The sequence below is a fragment of the Heterocephalus glaber genome, unplaced genomic scaffold (genome assembly GCF_053883595.1).
Source record: "Heterocephalus glaber isolate CG9 unplaced genomic scaffold, H.glaber_assembly_v1.0 deba00001428, whole genome shotgun sequence".
Taxonomy (NCBI): Eukaryota; Metazoa; Chordata; class Mammalia; order Rodentia; family Bathyergidae; genus Heterocephalus; species Heterocephalus glaber.
The window spans coordinates 28,735,197-28,755,436 of record NW_028258293.1 but is presented as its reverse complement, the minus strand read 5'-3'; the positions used below and the strand labels follow the sequence as shown (position 1 = coordinate 28,755,436).

Here is a 20,240-nt window from a genome sequence, read left to right as displayed (position 1 = left end):
TATAAAGTATCAGAAGTGTCCTTGTCATTTTTCTAATTTCCCTGCTATTTGATGATACACGAAGATTAGACTTCAGGGGCTGGAGCTCTTCCATCCTGGTTGGCTGCCTAAGCTACAGATCCCATTGGCACTTCCAGACCCAATATAAAATATTCATGGATAGGCACTGCTCAAAATCACTGAATGAACTCCTATTTTTATATTGCTTAAATAGTTCAAAATGTGGGTTAAATATTTTTGCTTTCCCTAGAATGGCACTTGGGATACTAAGCCACCTCATCTTTGACAAAGGAGCCAACCATCCTCATTGGAGGAAAGATAGCCTATTTAATAAATGGTGTTGGAAAAACTGGATTTCAACCTGCCAAAGATTAAAACTAGACCCATATCTATCACCAAGGACTAAACTAAGATCAAAGTGGATTAAAGATCTAAATATTAAAACAAACACTAAACTTGCTGCAAGATAAGCTAGGTAGAACTCTTGAAGACATTGGCATAGGAAAAGACTTTATGAACAAAACCTCAGTAGCACGGGAACTAGCACAAAGAATCAACAACTGGGATCTCATTAAAAAGCTTCTGCACTGCAAAAGAAACCACCAACAGAGCTAAGAGACAACCTACAATGTGGGAAAAAATTTTCACCTGCTGTTCCTCAGACAAAGGACTACTATCTAGAATATATAAAGAACTGAAAAAATCAGACCCCCCCCAAATTCAAAGACCCAATTCAAAAATGGGCATTTGAAATGAACAGACATTTCTCGAAGTAAAAGCAGCAAATAAATATATGAAAAAATGTTCAACATCACCGGTCATTCGAGAGATGCAGATGAAAACAACACTGAGATTCCACCTCACCTGAGAAAGAATGGCTGCTATGAAGAAATCAACCAGTAACAAATGCTGGTGGGGGTGTTGAGAGAAAGGAACCTTTCTTCATTGCTGGTGGGAGTGCAGACTGGTGCAACCACTGTGGAAATCAGTATGGAGATACCTCAAAGAACTATGCCTAGAGGTCCCACTTGACCCAGCTATTTCCCTGCTGGGTATCTTCCCCAAAGAATTAAAAGAATCATACCACAGCGATATATGTGCACCCATGTTTATAGCAGCACAGTTTGTAATAGCGAAAGCTTGGAAACAGCCCAAGTGCCTATCAACTGGAGACTGGATAAAAAAGATGTGGGATTTTTAGAAAATAGAGTACTAGTCAGCCATAAAGAACGAGAAACTAGAGACATTTATAGCTAAATGGATACATATTGAGGCCATACTCAAGTGAAATAAATAGGACACACATGTGTAAATACCGAATAGTTTCTCTAGTGTGAGAAACTGTAAGGATTAAAATGATTAAAATGAATAATTGATGATTTGAAATGGAAGAAAAGGTCCAAAGGGGTAGGGGAAGTGGGAGGGGAAGGGGAAAGGAAAAATTATAAGAAAAGGAAAAAATGGAAACAAAGTCTTTGTAAATAGGGATGGGTGGAGGGGGTGAAGGGAGCACAGAGAATGGGGAAAAAATAAGAACCAAGATACATCATGTACAGGTACAAGGACCCAATGATAAATGTAAACATATTGTATACCTAAAATGTACCAATAAAAGAATTTAAGCAAAAAAAAAAAAGAATGGCACTTGGTTTCAGCAAAGTGGTTCCCCTGAGTAGTGAAATGGGAAATATATACATTTTTTTCTCACAAATGTAAAAAAAAAAATTTACTATCCATAAGAGGCTTTGATTTTTTTCTAGCTTTTTGATCTTACCATATTACTGCATATCACAGTAATACGGCTTATTTTATTGTCATTACTGTGTTCCTGCTTGCATTAACTGCCAGCGGTACATGCAAGATGGTCCTATTGGCAGTTTATACCACTGGTAGTACAAATGGATCTAATCACTTTTATTGGTCTTTTACTAATAGAATTAATAAAAAGCCTACAAATGTACCAAATCTAATTAGTTGCTTGAATTTGAATAATTACTGCCCAAATATAAAAATACTACTACTCATATGAATTTTTAAAAATTATTACAATAATTAAAAAATTATTTCATTAAATTAAAAGAAATTTATATTCATGAATAGTTTATCAATAATTCTCTAAATTTTGACATAGAAATCTTACAAGTACCACATTGCTGATGTATATAATATGCATTTATAACTGCTGTACCACAAATTAGCTATATTACAATTTTTTATACTATTTTAATGTTTGCCTTAAGAAACCATAATATGATGACATCTGGTCTGTAAATCAATGCCTTTAAATTAATGTAATCAAAGTCTCCCTGTGAAGCAGTACAAGCTGCCCAATGGGACTGTCGTGTGTACCACCAGTGGTTCAAGTTGGGAGGAATGATCAAATTCAAATCAGAGCTGACCTTCAGCATTATGGCCCCATTGTAATGTGTTAAGTCTTGTTTACATTTCAGTACCTGTTATGGTTTATATCTAGATGACCCCCTCAAAGCTTCATGGGCTCATAGGTGTGGTTTTTGAGAGGTGGCTGGATTATGAGTGTGTGTTAACTGGATTAGTTCACTGATTGAGTTAGCATGGTTCTGAGTGTGGGTGGCACCAATAAGCTTGTAGCCTGAATGGAATAAAAAGGGAAAGAGGAGGGCTGGCTGCTTCCTGCCTCTTGCCTGCACACCATGAACTATTTCTCCTCTGCCATGCTGCCCTGCCTTGAAGCCACTCAACTGGACTGAAACCTCTACAAACTGTAAGCTAAAATAATCCTTTCCTCTAACTTGTTAGTGTTGGGTATTTTGCTCCTGGAATGAGAAAGTAACTATAGTGACAGTACCTTTCTTTTTATTCCATTTTCATCACAAATCTTTTCCACATACTGATCATAGTTCTTATGATAGTTTGGTTCATAATGGTATCTTTTGACACAATCATACTTTGTATATTTAACCATTAGGACTAGTCTCTTCCACCAAAAAAAGGATGCTTTCTCCCACTTCTTAGTCAGGATATGTACTTCAGTCACAAAGTCATAGCACACCCCAATGTAAGGCAGTGAAAACTGCTATTTACTGTTACATTTGGGACTGTTTTTTGAAATTTTTATTTTCTTACAGTAAAATAAACCTTTTTTTTATAAATGTACCATTTCATGAGTTTTAACATGAATGCATACAATGTAACTACTGTCATAATCAAGATATAGAACACTTTCCACTTCTTTTGAATTTCAGGTATTTTGTTCTCTCTTTCATGGACATCAAAAGTATTCCATTTTCCTCTTGATTGTACTGTAAGAAAGAGGAGCACACAGAACTCACAAACATCAAAGGACTATCACAAAAAACTACACATGTAAATTTAACAACTTAAGTGAAATGGGCTAATTATTCAAAAACAACTACCAAAACTCACTCAAAATAGATAACCTGACTAGACCTATAAATATAGTCTATCTTTATCTTTTGCCACATGGGCATGGGAACCCAGAATTGTTTAATCTTCTGGGTTTTTTCTTTCTTTTTTTTTTTTTTTCTAGTACTGGGGATCAAAATCAGGATCTTGTACTTGCAAGGCAGGTGCAGTGCCACTGAGCTAAATCCCCGGCCCATCTTCTGGGATTTTTAAGAGGAACCAGATGCCCCAATTTTTTTCCCCATTAAGTTTATTGGTGCATTTTAGGTATAAAATACAGTTACATTCATCATTGGGATCTTGTACCTTTACATGATGTATCTTGGTTCTTATTTTTTCCCCATTCCCCTGTCCTCCGTTCACCCCCTCCATCCTTCCCTATTTACAGACTTAGTTTCCATTTTTTTCCTTTTCTCATATTTTTTCTTTTCCCTTCTTTCCTTTCCCCTACCCCTCCCACTTCCCCTACTCCTTTAGACCTTTTTTCGTATTACACGATATCAATTGTACAGGTTTAAAATTACAATATCAAGATCTAGAAGACATTACCCCAGGTTTTACAGAATTTAAAGGGATATAGAAAGCATACTACAAAAATCTTTTTTGAAATGAATTTGACAACTTCTAAGAAGTACCTTGGAAGACAAATTAATGAAACTGACTCTGGAGGAAATAGAAAATTTGAATAGCTATTAACAAAAGTATATTCCTAGCTTGAAAACCTACCTGTATGACAACAACAGGCTCATATACATTTTAACTGATAAAATATCAAACATTTAAAGCAGAAAAAAGAAGGAACACTTCTCGCCTCATTTTAGGAAATCAACATTGTGCTAATCCTAAAACCGGATAAAGATAATAGAAGAAAAAAGTAGGAAAATAGATAGAAATTTGTTTAACAAAACAAACTATTAGAAGTCAGATCTGGGAGTATGTAGAAAGTGGTTTTATTTTAGGAATGACAGTGTTGGTTCGGCATTGGAAGATCCACCCCCAAAAGTCATCATTTTAACAGAGGAAAGGAAAAAGCCATATGATCCTGTCACTAGTTGGAGAAAAAGTATTGGACTAAATTCTACAGCTGTTCATTGTAAAAGCTATCAGGAGCCTAGAAGTAGAACAGAAGCTTCACAACAGATCAAAGATATGTACTCCATACTTTCAGCAAAAACCCCTTATATGAATGGAGAAGATACAGTGCTTTCTCCCTAAGGTGGGGAACAAGGGCAGATATGCCTACTCTTCATCTGTCCATTAAACTTTGAAACATAGGCCCAAATCAAAACAATCTGGCAATAAAATGACACAATTAGGATAGGATTGGCAAGGTAGAAGTAAAATCTGTGTATATAAATGAAACAATCATCTACAGAGAAAATGATAAGAAATCTCTAGGAGCCCCTAGATCTTGTATTTGAATTTAGCAGGATTAGAAAACACAAGGCATATATAAAAATTCAGGTCTATACTTGGTATAAATGAAGAATTGGATATTGAAATTTAAAAGTTATGTAGGAGTACAGAGGACCTACAAAAGTAAAAAGAAAAAGTGTTGGAAGACATTTATTAATTTTAAGACTTCTTCTAAAGCTACAGTAATCAAGGCAGTATTGGTATAAGGAAAGACATATAGATCATTGGAATAAAACAGAGAATCTAGAAATAGAACCACACATATATGGTCCATTGAATTTGAAAGATTATTTAACATTAACATTTTATAGAACATAAACTCAATTCAAGAGCCAAGGAAAAGATAGTGTTTTCAGCAAATGGCACTAGAACCCCTGGTATCCATATATAAAAATTTAGTCTCAACTCTTTATTTCCATACATAAAAATAATTTGAAAGGATCTATGAACCTAAATATGAAAGACTAAAACTGTAAAACTTTAAGAAGAAATTATAAGGGAAGTGTTTATGAATTTAGGGTAGGCAAGAATTTCCTAGGGTATAAAAAACATGATATATAAAAGAAATAATTTGATAAATGAGATTCCATCAAAATTTAGAACTTTAAATGACATCGTTAAGAAATAAAAAGTAGTCCTTAAACACACCATATTTATACTGCATATAACCTATGACCAAAATATATAAAGAACTCTTACAGCTCATTAATAGCCCAATTAAAAAGAGCACACAAGAAAATGATAAATAGCCAGTACAGCACAAGGAAAGGTGTGCAACACTAGAATCAGAAAAATACTAATCAGTACAATAACAAGATCATGTTATACACTCATTAGGGAGATGAAGTTAAAAGTTTTAAAAGAACAAATGTCAGCTTAGGTGTGAACCAGTTAGAACTTTCTAATACTGCTAATGTGAATGCAAAATGATAAAACCATTTTGGAAAACAGTATAGAAATTTCTTGTATTACTGTTAAGAACCACAGTCCTGTTCTTAAGTTTGTACTTCAGAGGAATGAAAACACATGTTCACAGTAGATTTGTACATACAAATTGACTATCCCTTATCTGAAATTTTTGGGATCAGAGTGTTTCAGATTTTCGTTTGAAATCCACTTGATTTGCAAAGAGGATAGCTCCTCCTGCTTTTTTTTTTTCCGGTTCCTGTCACATGGAGTATTGTTTTCTACCCTTTAACTTTCAGACTATGAGTTTCTTTTTGAATTAAATGGGTTTCTTGTATGCAACATATTGTTGGCTCTTGCTTCTTTTTTGGTACCAGGGATTGAAGTCGGGTCCTTGCGCCTGTGCAGCAGGTGGCGAAACCGCTGAGCTAAATCCCCGGCCTGGATCTCGCTTCTTGACCCATTCTGCCAGTCTATTTCTTTTGATTGGTGAATTGAGACCATTAACATTGATGGTTATAACTGGTACATATTGACTTACCATTGTCATGACTTTTTCTTTTTGTTGTATTCTCCCCCCTTTGCATTTAATTTCTTGTCGTGCCCGACGGATTCATTCTGCTGGGCTTCCTGGGGGTGTGATCCTCATTGTCTTTTCCTAAGATATTGTCTAAAATTTTTTGGAGTGCTGGTTTGGTATTCATGAAGTTCCTAAGGTGCTCTTTGTCATGAAAGTATCTTATTTCTCCATCAATTTTGAAAGATAATTTTCCAAGGTACATCAATTTGGGTTGGAGGCTGTTTTCTTTTAGAGCTTGAAATACATCACTCCAACAAACAAAAAAGACAAATGAAGACAGCTCATGCCTTCAAAGAATTCATAATCAAATCAAGATGATAAAAGTTGCAAATACCTTTTCTAAGCCTCTGCTTTTTTTAATCTTCAAATTATTGTAATATGTTTTCCTGATAAGACTATAGGTAAATGAAGCTTCTCTATATGAGGAATTTAGCAGTTCCTGACCTGTAGTATTCAGTATTTGGTGGTTATAGTGCTAGATAAGTAGAAACATGAAGAAAATAGTGAACATAACATCTCTACCTGGGTGTATAAATAACGCTGGAGTAAGATATATACAAAGCAATGAAATATGAGGTACATTTAAAGACTTTTAAGTAACTTGTCAGTGAGAGATGCAGTTTCTAAGGTAGGCAGAAAGTTAGACTTAATAAGGAATGGAGGATGTTAATTTATGTCAAACAGAGGAGTCTTAAAATTAGTTAATGCTCGAGAAAATTTCTGATATATTACATGTCTCTTTCAGGTCTCACTTGCTTTGGAACCTCTGTCAGAAACTTACGACAGCTACAGTCCTCTTCCTCACACTGACAAGACACAGAATGTCCATTTATCTGAGCAGGGATATAGAACGAATATAGAATCCAGCAATACCCAATTTCTGATTCCATCAAAGTCTCATGGGATACCCACCATCAAAATTGATGGAAAAGAAGCAGCCAACAGTAGTAGACCAAGCACACCAAGGTAATCACCACACCTAATACCAGTCAATCTGTCAGCTAACTCCCTCTGTACTCATGATTTCTGCCAAGAGAAATACAGTCACTCATTCACCAAATAACTGTTAAGCACTCACTATGGTCCTAGTTCAATACCAGGTACTGGGCATAGAAATTAATAAGATACAATTCCTGGGGCTGGGTGTAGCTTAGAGGTAGAGCATATGTTTAAAAGCACATCCAGTGGCAAAATCCAAACAACACAATTCCTGTTTTCAAGGACTACTTACAATCTAATGGAGAAGCCATTATACAAATAAATATGACTGAATAATATACAGATATTACTGCTGCACATGGAGGTACACACATGTAATCCCAGCACTCTGGGAAGCTGAGGCAGAAGAACTGCAAGTTCAAGCTTGGTCTGGGTAACTTTAATGACTTAGTCAGATCCTGTCTTCAAAATAAAAAATAAAATAGAAACAACTGGGGATGTAGCCCAGTGTGAAAGCCCTGGGTTCAATCTTCAGTACCACAAAACAACAACCAGAAAAACAGATGCCATGAGCCATGACAGATATCCATATGGAAAACAGGGAAAGGGCATTATTTTGTGAAACAGTGGAATAAAGTAAGGAGATCCTGGTTTTGTTTTATGTAGTTACTTATGAATGATTGGCTTTGTGTCAGGCTATGTGCTGACCTCCTCCCCCAAGCCTTTTTGTGTTGAGCTCTTCATTCTATTGTTTTATTTAAGGCACAACTCTACAAATGTAGATTGAGCATCAATTCCTTCAATTTAGGAAATTTTTATACAAAGTAGATATACAAAGTCACATTAAAAATAAGCCACCTGTTTTGAAATCCAAGCTACATTGCCATCACTGATCCTCTTCCTGTCTCTGACAAAGTGGAATGTTACCATAATGGATTATACAGTGCTGACATTTTGTTTTGTTTTGTTTCAAACAGGGGTAAGGATCACTTGTACTTTGCAGAGCACTCTGATACAATAAAGGATTCTTTCTTTGAGCTACAGCACCATCTTAATTCCAGACAGAGTTTAGAATCTATACCTCTAAAAGCCAAAGCTCCACCAAAGCACATATCCCTTCTCAACAGTACTGAATATCAGCCTCAAATTAGGATGGCTGCCAAGAGTCACAGTGACTCATGCGTTCTTTCTTCAAACAATCCTCCTACCAAGGACCTTCTTTCAGGTACGTATATATTTGTGAACTGAGACTGAGCTATATTTATGGGATTGCTGTGCTTGTTAGCCAGCCTAAAACAAGAACCAAAACTTCTGTTTGAACTAGAGACCCAAGTAAAAGTGAGAAGACTTGCTGTAGTTCAGAACCTCTCATTTAATGACAGCCCTATTAAACCACCAAGTAACTTCTTTTTATCTTTTTTTAAATGTTTATTTTTAATTGACACCTAGTAATTATACATATTTGTAGGGTACAGTGTGATATTTCAACATATGTATATAATAATGATCAAATCAGGATAATTGGTATATCTATAACCCCAGACATTTATTATTTCTTTGTGTTAGAAATATTCAAAATCCTCTCTACTGGTTGTGTTGAAATATTCAATTGATGCTGTCAAGCATAGTTATCTTTTTTTTTTTTTTTTTTTTGGTACCAGGGATCAAATTCACGTCTTTGTGCTTGTGAGGCAGGCGGTGGAACCACTGAGATAAATCCCTGGCCAACCAGTTATCTTATTGATGCTGTAGAACAGTGAGGGCAAACCTTTTAGAGACTGAGTGCCCAAACTGCAACCCAGAACCCACTTACTTATTGCAAAGTGCCAATACTACGATTAAACCTGAGTACTGAGGTTTTAGTTCAGAAAAAACAACTCATACACTTGGCTCACATGCCGACAGAGAGGGCTCTGTGTGCCCGCTGTGGCACATATGCTATAGGTTTGCCACCACTGCTATAGGATTTTAGAAATTATTTCTGCCATCCAGCTATGTCCCTGTACCATTAACCAGCCCCTCCCCTTCATATTCTCTCCCATAACTTTCATAGGCTTTGGTAACTACTATCAATTTTCTTCTTTGAGATGGACTTTTAAATGAAAAGATGTGGTATTTGCCTTTCTGTACCTGACAACTTACTTAATAAGGTTCTCCAGTTCCATCCATGTAAAGAAACCAGGTAACTTCTAAATTAGATTCTTAGAGTCAGGGTATAACTCAGTGGTAGAATGTTTGCCTAAGAGGCACTATGCCCTGGGTTCAATGCCCAGCATCTCAAAATAAAATAAAATAAAATAAGATAAGATAAGATAAGATAATAATCAAGTTCTTATAATTGCATGTTTGGGGACAGAACCATTTAAAAGAAAGCTTGAGGGGCCGGGGATTTAGCTCAGTGGTCCCAGCGCCTGCCTCACAAGCACAAGGTCCCAAGTTCGATCCCCGGTACCAAAAAACAAACAAAAAAAAAGAAAGCTTGATATGAGGATAAAGTTTTTATTTTAGAAAAAAAATAGGCCTTTATTTTTCCCTACATAATTCAAGGCAGATCGCCTCTCAGCCGTTTGATTAAGATCAGGTGTATAATTCAAGGCAGATAAAAAACAGGTTTTTAGCAGCAGAATTTAGTTATGCCATTGTACAGAGAGTAATACCAAATTCATTTCACGTTCTGAAAGCTATTAGTCTTAGGGCTGGGGATTTAGCACAGTGACACCATGCCTGCCTTGCAAGCACAAGGTCTTGAGTTCGATCCCTGGTACCAAAAAAGAAATGAAAGCTATTAGTCTTAATAGAAAAACTGAGTGCAACTCAATCTTAACTGATCTTAACTGCTGATCTTAAGTCTGGAAATTAAATTCTGTTGTGGCTAAATAGAAGTAGAAAGGAGACAGTTTACTTGTGTAAATGCTTACAGTGAAATAAAAAGGAAATAGTGGTATAATAAAAGCAGTTGACTTACCAGTTGTAATGTTCAACCATATTAACTCTGCGATCTTAAGAGCAAGACAGGAATTTGTCTCCATCCCTACAAGTAAAATTGCCAAATTATTATATCTGTAGCACTTACAGAAAAGTCTTTTAAATAACTACTTAGCCACATAATTTCCATTAGTAAGGATACTTCTTTTTGTTCTAGTTTTGTATGGTCATAAGGATCAAACACAGGACCTTATGCATGTGAAGCATGTGTTGTACCACTGAGCTACATACCCAACTAAATACATTTTTTAAATAAAACCATTCTGCTCATATTTTTTCCAATGAAATATGTTAAGAGCAGACTCCATTAACAAGAAAGAAAATTGTCCCACCATACTCAGCACTTCTCATTTTATACCTGTGATATTTGTATATAGACTTGGGTACCACACTTTGAGAAAGATATTAATTTTCTCACTAAGTGGTTATTTATTCAACACCTACCAAGTGTCTAGCACTTTTCTGTGTGTCAAGGATGTAGCTGTTCAATCTCCTGCCTTATAGATCTTATATTTCTAGGTAGGAAGACAAATGATAAACTAGATAAATATTATGTAGTATTAAATGATGATAATGGCAATGAGGAAGGTGAAGCAAAGAAGGGGAGAAGAAAGGATGTTAGTTTTACATAGGTTGGTAAAGGAAGGCCTCATTAAGAGGGCTGGAGGTATACTGCAGTGGTAGAGCACTTGCCTACCATGCGTGAAGCCATGAGATCAATCCTATGCACCAGGTGATGGGGATGAGTTCCTTTTAAGGAGAATAATTAGGCTGGTAAAAAGGACCACCAAGAGATCCCATGTGCTTTATAAAAGAATCTTTAAAAACCATGTGAAGTAGGGACTGTTATCTCCATTTTAAAATGAAGACATGGGTCGAGTTAGGAACTTGTGCCCTGTCAAAAGAGGTAGCAATTTCTTAGCTCCTGTTCATTACTGACTTAGACTCTAAGAGGTAAAGCCTTTTGGTTCATTCTATTGTAGATTAGTTGTTTACCCAGGCCCACCTGCTTTTTTTTTTTAAGTCAATTTTGCTGACCAGCTGTTCAACTCAAACAAAATATGCCTGGAACAACCCATTGGCTGCCAACATGCAGCCTCTTCCATAACATAGGTTCAGTGAACTTAAAGCACAGGGGCCGGGGATTTAGCTCAGTGGTTTCACTGCCTGCTGCGCAAGCACAAGGACCAGAGTTTGATCCCCGTACCAAAAAAAAAAAAAAAAACAAAAAGGCCAAGGATTTAGCTCTGGTTCCAGCGCCTGCCTTGCAAGCACAAAGTCCCGAGTTCGATCCCCAGTACCAAAAAAAAAAAAAAGATAAAGCACAGATAGTGGCTGAGTCTAAGTTAATAGTCTGGCATGTGCAATAATGGGAAAGGCCATTTAAAAGATTGCGAATTCTGTGCTACTGTGAACAGTTATAGGCCAGTAGCTTTCTAAACTTTGGGTTAAATCAGGTATGCCTGTCCTATAGCAGCATCACAAAATCATAAACTTTTGAACATTATCATGTGATTTTTAGTGATATTTTCTATGAATTGATTGCATGGTTCTGGAGCCTGTACTGTGTAGGCAACAACAAAATGGTATACAGGTAATGGCACAGTACAATGCTAACACTGCCTCCTGTGCCTGCCACACTACCTTTTTCCTCATTGCTGGGACAAAATGCTCAACACCCATAACTTAAAGGAGGAGAGGCTTGTTTGGGCTTACAGTTTTAGAAATTTCAGTCCATAGTTGCTGTCTCTAAGGCAGAAATGGCATGGCAGAGGAGCACAGCAAAGAAAAGCTACTCACCTCAGACCCACCAGGAAGCAGATAGAGAAAGCAGGAGCCAGGGAAGGAGACATACCTTTCCAGGTCACACCCCTAGTGCACCCCCAACCAGGCCCCATCTTCTGACAGCACAGTCAGCTGCTGAACTCATTAGTGGATAAATCCACTGATAGGTAGAGCACTCCCTGCCCCCATCATCACCCAAATTTTCTGCCTCTGTGTACATGAGAATTTGGGGGGACATTCTGGATCTAAACCATAACAGTAAGTAAAATAGTGATTACTGATAATAGTATTTGAATCTAGTACTTACTTGTATACATAAACTCTATTCTATATTTTATATGTAGCCCAAGATAATGCAACCTAGGCAAGCCAAAAGGTTATCACCCATAAGATCCTGGTGGGCTAAGATTAAACGGGCTGTTCCAGTAGCACTAAAAACTGAGATCATGGGAAGGACACAGCAAATACAGAAACCAAATTACCTTCCTAGTCATCATTATACTGACATGCAGAGCCAAGTCAGTCAGCCAGCTAGTATTTATGAAAGACCAGCTATACTCTCAGCTTCTCAGAGCTGGGCTTTGTAATGAACAGCAGGGAATTAGAAGAAAAATCAGAAACTTACACGTCCCTTGTTTAGTAGGGGCTGTGCCTCTGGCTCATTGAAAATAAGGGAAATATTTGTCCTGAGCTCACTTGAGTACCTTGTTGATGTGTGTAGGAAATTATTAGAGTTGGAGTGCAGGATGGTGCCATGATAGCTCTTGTGTAGAGTATCAGTTTCTCCTTGAAAAATCAAGATACAAGATGTTCTTCTTGTCGCCTTAGTCTTTAGAGAAGCTTTTCTAAACAATAGCTCTTTCAACAGTGAAACCACTTGTAAGCCAATGAATGAACTAGTGTGCTCAGATTTCTGTTACTTGTCTTTCTTAATGTTCATTTCCTTTTCCAAACCTATTTTATTTATTTATTTATTTATTTATTGGTACTGGGGATCGAACTTGGATCCTTGCACTTGCAAGGCAGGCTGCAGAACCACTGAGGTAGATCCCCGGCCCATTCCAAACCTATTTTAGAAAGTGTCTTAGTTACCAATTCCCACTCAGGTGTAAATGAACAACAGAGAAGTTTTTATACAACCAGGATGAAAAGTAAGCTTAATTCAATTCTAGTATCTTTTACATACCTATCTCATTGTCAGTCATTATTTTTAATATTAGGGTTGCCATCATAAATGTTTCAGTCCCAGCCCTTTAAGAATTCAGTTTAGTGAAGGACAGACTTAGAAGCAGATACACCACAATTATTGTGTGATACATGCAGCAGTTAAAGTCTTCATTAAAACATTTTATGAAGTTTCTGATATATGCCAGATACTGCACCAGATACCAAGAATACAATAACCAACAAAAGCTAATCCCTGATTGAGTGCAACAGAGAATAATATTGCATAATAAATTCTGCAGTCAAGTTAAATACTGAGAGATCTGAGAACACAGAGGAAATATTTTACTTTAAGGAGCTGATAATAATTGGACATTGTTACATAATAAAGTACCAAGGTGTTACTCTTTAGGAATATTTTGGGTATCAGAAGAAAAACCTGTTCTGCATGGCCCTAAAACCCAGTGGAGTCTCATTGATATGTGCTTGTCATTAACCTCTTTATTCATAATGTGTTTATTGAGTCCACCCACCTCTTAAAGAATTTTAAACTCTTATCGAGTAAGTATCAACTAGAAACCAAAAGGAAAAAGGTTTTCTGTTGCATACTAAGCTTCTTTAGCTGGAAAACTTAGATTCTGGCCAAATTTCTTATTCTAGAAAACCATGTTTTCTTCACTTTTTCTCAATGAATAAACTAGTCAGTCATTTTCCAGCTGAATCCCAAGGAAAGTTTTTTTTCTTTTAATAAAAAAGACACAATGAATTCTGAGTATAATGTTGTGTAGCCATTATTTACTCAAAGAAAAAGTTTAATATGTGAAAGTAGTTAGAAAACAGTGTACACGATATGCCATTTTTACAAAAGAAAACCCACATGTATGTGCAGGCATAAGTATCCCTAGATGAAAACTATAAGATGTCAAAATATTAACTAGCTAATGACCTTAGTGGACACATTAGTTTTCTGTGGCTGCATAATAAGTTACCACAAACTTAACACTTAAAACAATACCCACTTATTACTTATCACAGCTCTGTAGGTTAGAAATATATAGCATGATTGGGGTTTATGCTTAGAATATCATGAGGCTAAAATCAAGATGTCAACCAAGCTATTTGATCTGAAGGTTCTGGAGAAAAATTCACTTTCATGCTTATTTTTTATTACTGACAGAATTCAGTTCCTTGCAGTAATACCTTCAAATTCCCTTTCATTGCTGACTGTCAGCCTTGAACCACTTTCAGCTCCTGCAGGCCACCTGCTTTTATGCCCCCACTTTCTTCAAGTCAGCAGTGATATCCTTCTCATGCTTCAAATCTCTGACTTCATATCCTTCAGCCAGCCAGAGAAAACTGCTTTTAAAGGTTCATGTAATTAACTCAGGCCTCAAAAGATAGTCCCATATCTGTTTTTTTTCCTCACAAGATAGTTCCCCCCACTTCCCATCCCCAGTAGTGGGCATTAAACCCAGGGCCTTGCACATACTAAGTAAGCGCTGTACCGCTGAGCTACTTTAGTCTCCCTATTTTAAAATAGACTTATTTGGAGCCTTAATTACATCTTCACAATCCCTTTGCAACAATGTTTAGATGATTGTTTAAATTACTAGGAAAAGATATGTATATATCAGGGGCTGGGAATCTTAGGGGAACCATCTGAATTTTTTGACTCCTTTTGGTTTTTGTTGTTTTTGTTTTTCAGTATTGGGGATTGAACCCAGAGCCTTCACATTTATCTACATCCCCAGCCTTTTTTATTTATTTCAAGACAGGGTTTCACTGAGTCTCTAAATAGCCCCAGGTGGGCTCAAACTTGCAACCCTCCTACCTCACCCTCCCAGAGTGATGGGATTACAACCGTGTACCACCACACCTGGCTTGGCTGGGGGAACCATCTTAAAATTCTGTCTACCACAATGGGTGATCATTACTTTGTTTGATCTACCTATATTTTCATATAACATATTGAGCATATGATATTTAAGGTTCTGGATAGTTTTTAAGCTATATTTCTTTCTCTTTATAGTAACAAATAGTAGATGCTTATGGATCCATTTGGCATGTTTGGGGGGTTTTCTGTTTGTTTCTTGACCTAATCACCATATTTTATTTCCAGAAGTTATAAAATTTAAGGAGGTAAATACTCTGTTGCTAGTCTCATGTACCATCTAAGCAGCTGTGGAGTCTCAAGAAAATAATACTTTCCATGTTCCTTGGAATAATACCATTGGCCCTCAGCTTTTAAAAGAAACCCTGCTAGGCAGAAGGATCACATGTTCGAGCCCAACCTGGAGAACTTAGGGATTTAGTGAGACCCTGTCTGAAAATACAAAATTAAGAAAGGGCTGTCTGTGGATGTAGCTCAGTGTGAAAGCTCCAGGTTCAGTCTTCAGTACTGGGGGGAGAAAAAGCCTAAGAACTAAAGGGGGGATTGTAAAAAAATATAGTGGTTAAAAGAATAGGATGTAAACTCATTTCATTTGTACAGGAATCCCCTTTTATGCCCAAGGGATATGTCCCAAGGCCCCCACTAGCTGCTTGAAACTAGAGAGTACTGAACTCCATATATACTATATTTTTTCCTGTATGTATGTGCCTGTGATAAAGTCTAATTTACAAATTAGGCAGTCAGACTAAAAATAATAACTAAAAATAAAATAGTATAATTATAATAATATACTATAATAAAATTGCCAGCATCACTACTCTTGTGCTTTGGGGCCATTATTTTTTCTTTTTCTCAGTACTGGGGATCAAACTCAGGAACTTGTGCTTGCGAGGCAGGCGTGACGCCACTGAGCTAAATCCCCATCCCTTGGGACCATTATTAAATAAGAGTTACTTAAGCATTATGATGCCATGACTTTAGAACTGATAACTGAAATAGCTACTACGGTATGTGCCAAACAGGCAGGTGGTATACACAGCATGAATAACAATGGACAAAGGCATGATTCATAGCCAGGATGGGACATAGCAGGACACCATAAGATTTCATCATGCTACTCCAAACAGCACGCAGTTTTAAATTTATGAATTGTTTATTCTGGAATTTTCTATCTAATATTTTTGACTGAAATTGTAGAACATAAAACTACAGATATGGGGGAAATACTGTACGTGTATCATATATATAACCTGGGCAAGTTATTTATCGTCTCTGCCTCAATTTTTTAATCTAGAAAATGAAATACTACATGTCTCAGAGGAGTGTTGAGGATTAAGTAAATTAATACTTGTACTTAGGGTACTACCTACCACATGGTAAGGGTTCAATAAATGTTACCTGCTATTATTGTTTTTAGTTGAGGAAGAGAGTAACTTTTACCTATCAGAAAATTTAATCTCACCTTTCCATTAACCTGCTATATGATCTTGGGTGAATCATAGAAGGGTTTTTTTTTTTGCCATTCTTTTCTTCATTCAAAAATGTATAAGCTTGAAATAGATAATTATAAGTATCACTATGGCTTCTAAAGGTTTATCTGGTATTGACATGTTTCTTGGTTAAGAATGACATTGAGACTCTTACAATAAGAATTCAGTAAGTTATCTGGATATATAAATAAATTATAGGTGCTACTAACCTTATTAGGTACAAATACCAATTAGAATAGTTGAATGCATGGGGATATAATGACTTCCCAAAGAAGGTCACTCTCTCTGGAGTAGAAATTTCATGTACTGATATAATGTTAGCATCTAAAACAGGGAATATAATAGAAACTCAGCAGACAGCTATTGTTAAGTGAATGTTGGTAAGGACTTCTCAAACTCGTAAGAAAGGCAGATAAGTAAGCCATTAACTTGTAGTAAGACCTATGATGATAGAAGAAAACACATTGTATATTGCAAACATTTCTGCTTGATTTCAGGGGGGTTTTTTTCTACTTTTCCTTCAGCTCTGTTAGAACAAGGCAATAAACTGCGTAATGCTATGGTGATTTCAGCAATGAAATCAAGCCCAGATGCTATCATGTTGTTGGACAAAGTTCATCCTCCTGTGAAGGAAGATTCTCTTACATCATCAACACAGTAAGTTACAAGATAGACTCGAACCCCAACAGTTCATTTCTTAATAGTAGTTAACGTGTGTTTTCTATCAAGTTATGAACTGCATATTCTTAGAAATGTTTAGCAAATAATTCTTAATATGGTAGAAAAGAAGCCTAAACTAGGAGTTTAGAAAAGAAGCCTAAACTAGGAGTTTAAGTAACTCAAAATCTAGTCCTAACATTGATACTTGCTAAATATGTATATGAGTTAATTCTTTGCTTTCTCTTAATTAGAATATATATAAGATGATGGGGACATTTTTTTCCTACTTTACAGAAATAAAATCTGATTCTGGTGTAGGAAAGAGACTTGCGAAGTGTCAAGTTTTATATATAGTTAAGGCAGTTAACTCTAAAGTATGTTAAATTTTCTGTGTCAGATCAACCCCAACTATTTTTTCTTAGCTCAGTTAATTATGACTTAGATTTTTCCCATCTGTTAGCCACTCAATGAAAACATGTTTTTCGACACCTTGAATCAGAGCCTTGTCTACTAGGAATCAACTTAAAGATCCCGTTGAAGATCAAGTCCTCTCTCCAACTGAACATACATTTAGGAATCATGACACAAAAACTGATAGTAGAGCTATACAGCTGCTATTAGGCAGGTAAGTGCTCATGTGTGTGTGTGTGTGTGTGTGTGTGTGTGTGTGTGATGCTAGGAATCAAACTAGGCCTATACATGGTAGGTAAGTACTCTGCCACTGAGCTATACTCCCAGCTCCAGGTAAGTGTTCTTAACTAGCTTTCTTCCTTTTCAATTCTTTCTCCAGTTCATTGAGTACAGTATTAGATTCATCTTAGAGCAAAACTTCTGTAGACTAACCAAGTCCTTTTTCCTGTTCCTTAAACTACTACTTATTAAACAAAAAGCCAGTATTTAGCCTTTTTTTCTAGGCTTCACTTACAGAAATGTCTGCAGTCTACTTTCCCTTCTTTTCTCCCAATCCTTTTTCCCACCACCGTTGTTAGAATAGGGTGATGAAAATAGCATGAGTTTCAAACACACTCAAGTTGAAATTTGAGGTCTGTTGTTTATTGGTAGTATGGCTTTTAAGCAGGTATCTCAACTTCAGAGGCACCAGTAAAATTAGAACTATTCGTAACCTTGCAAAACTGTTGTGAGAATTAGAAATGATGCACATAAAGCACCCAACACTGTTCTTGACACATAGTAGTTTGATTTTTTTTTTTTGTATCAGAGATCGAACTCAGGACCTCACACTTGCCAGGCAGGTGCTGTGCCACTGAGCTACATCCCCAGCCCAGTAGTTTGTTTATGAGGAACTGTTATTGTTAATATTACTACTAATATGTCCTCTTAAACCAGCCTCATCTATTTATTGTCTCTTGGATAAGATTCTATACCTGTCTTAGGAAGGTAGTAGGACATAGGGTTAAAATCAATATGTGCTGAGTTATTGAGGTGCGAGAAAAAAATGTTTTTCAGAAATTAAACTTAGTTTAATTTGGTTTAAGTTTAGAAAAGTGGCAAAACTACATAATCACTGGGTTTTTGTCTTAATTACTTTCTTGTCATTGAGACATAGTATACGACATCCACAAGTTAAAGGATGAAAGGTTTATTTTAGGTCACAGTTTGTAGAGGTTTCAGTCCATAGTCTGGGGCTCCAGGGCAGGGGGACATGGCAGAGGAGAAACAAGCTGGAAGCAGCAGCAGCAAGCCTCCCTTTATTTTCCATCCAAGTTACACCACATCCAGGGTAGGCCTTCCCATTATCCACACCCAGAGCTATGCTAAATCAATTAGTCAACTAATCCAATACCACACACCATTAATCCTAGTATCACACACACTAAACCCATCCACCTCTGAGATGCCCCAACTATGAGCAATAAAGCTTTAGTGGAACATCTAGATATGTCTTAACAATATTCTAATGGTAGGATAGGTAGAGTGAGTAGAAATATAATGGCAAAGAAAAGTCAAAGCTAGACCCTGAAGGACTTTGAATGTTATGTTAAAGAGTTTGGATTTCCTATTAGAAATTAGGTAGACTCAATATTTTGAGAAAAATAGCAAGATCAACTTGGCAACATACGGAAAATCAACTGGAAGAAGTGATGGCAAAGCATGCAGATATTTTTTTTCTCCCTAGTGGAGATGGAGAGATAAGAAACTAAAAGCAGAAATGATAGGATTTTATGACTTTTTAGATACAGAAAAGGACAAGAAATGAAAAAAAACTACTTAGAGCTTTGGCTCTAGAGACTGGGTAGATCATAATGATTGAAATAGAAATCTTCAAGCAGGTGTAGGGCAAGACTTTGAAGATAAGTTCAAATTTGCACCTGTAAATCTGTTAAACTTGAGCTGCCTGTGAACATTCAAACGTTGTTTAGTAGACAGTAAACATTAATGCATGGGCCAGGGATGTAGCTCAGCAACTCTGCTCCTGCCTGTCAAGCGCAAGGTCCTGAGTTCAATCCCCGGTACAGAAAAAATAAAAATTAATGCATGTAAAATACATAAAAATACTCAACATATGTAGAGCAGAAGCTCAGGAGAAAAGTCTGGCCTAAAGATAAAAACTGAGTATTTATTTAATAAGCTACATTGTAGTAATTGAAACCTTAAGAGCAGACAGAATCATCCAGGGAGTACATAATAGAATGAAAATAAGGATAAAGTACACATTTTTATGCCTACTCCTTTTTAAACCTTAATAGGGTAATAATAAAGGAAGAAGAAAACCATAAAATCACAAGAGCCAAAAGAGGAGATGATAGCAAATAAAAGATGTTAGTAAAATTTTGGAAGTTAAAAAGTTAGATGGACAAGTATAACTGACCTAGCAAAACAGAGAAAACTACCTCAAGCCAGAATACCCTGAGCTATACCACTCACTAGTGGAAAAACCTTATGTAAGTTTTAACCACCTTCTAACTGCAGTTGCTTCATCTGTAAAACAGATACAGATGAAACATACTTCTATGATATGTGGTATGAATTTAATGAGTTACTTTCTGTGAACTTCTTA

At 36.4% G+C, this 20,240-nt stretch overlaps 1 protein-coding gene across 8 annotated transcripts in view; it reads left to right on the top strand.

Moving 5' to 3' along the window:
- C2cd3 (C2 domain containing 3 centriole elongation regulator) overlaps positions 1-20,240 on the top strand; it is a 136,344-nt gene that overhangs the window by 15,037 nt on the left and 101,067 nt on the right. For 4 of the 8 annotated variants that reach the window (XM_087211321.1, XM_021243320.2, XM_021243316.2 and 1 more), the window contains exons 4-7: positions 7,053-7,273; positions 8,224-8,471; positions 17,086-17,218; positions 17,721-17,846. In XM_087211321.1, coding sequence (XP_087067447.1) covers positions 7,053-7,273; positions 8,224-8,471; positions 17,086-17,218; positions 17,721-17,846 — 728 coding nt within the window. Of the gene's footprint in view, positions 1-7,052; positions 7,274-8,223; positions 8,472-9,299; positions 9,429-17,085; positions 17,219-17,720; positions 17,847-20,240 lie in introns of those variants that run through there. The other 4 variants (XM_087211326.1, XM_087211322.1, XM_087211324.1 and 1 more) reach the window with 3 other exon arrangements.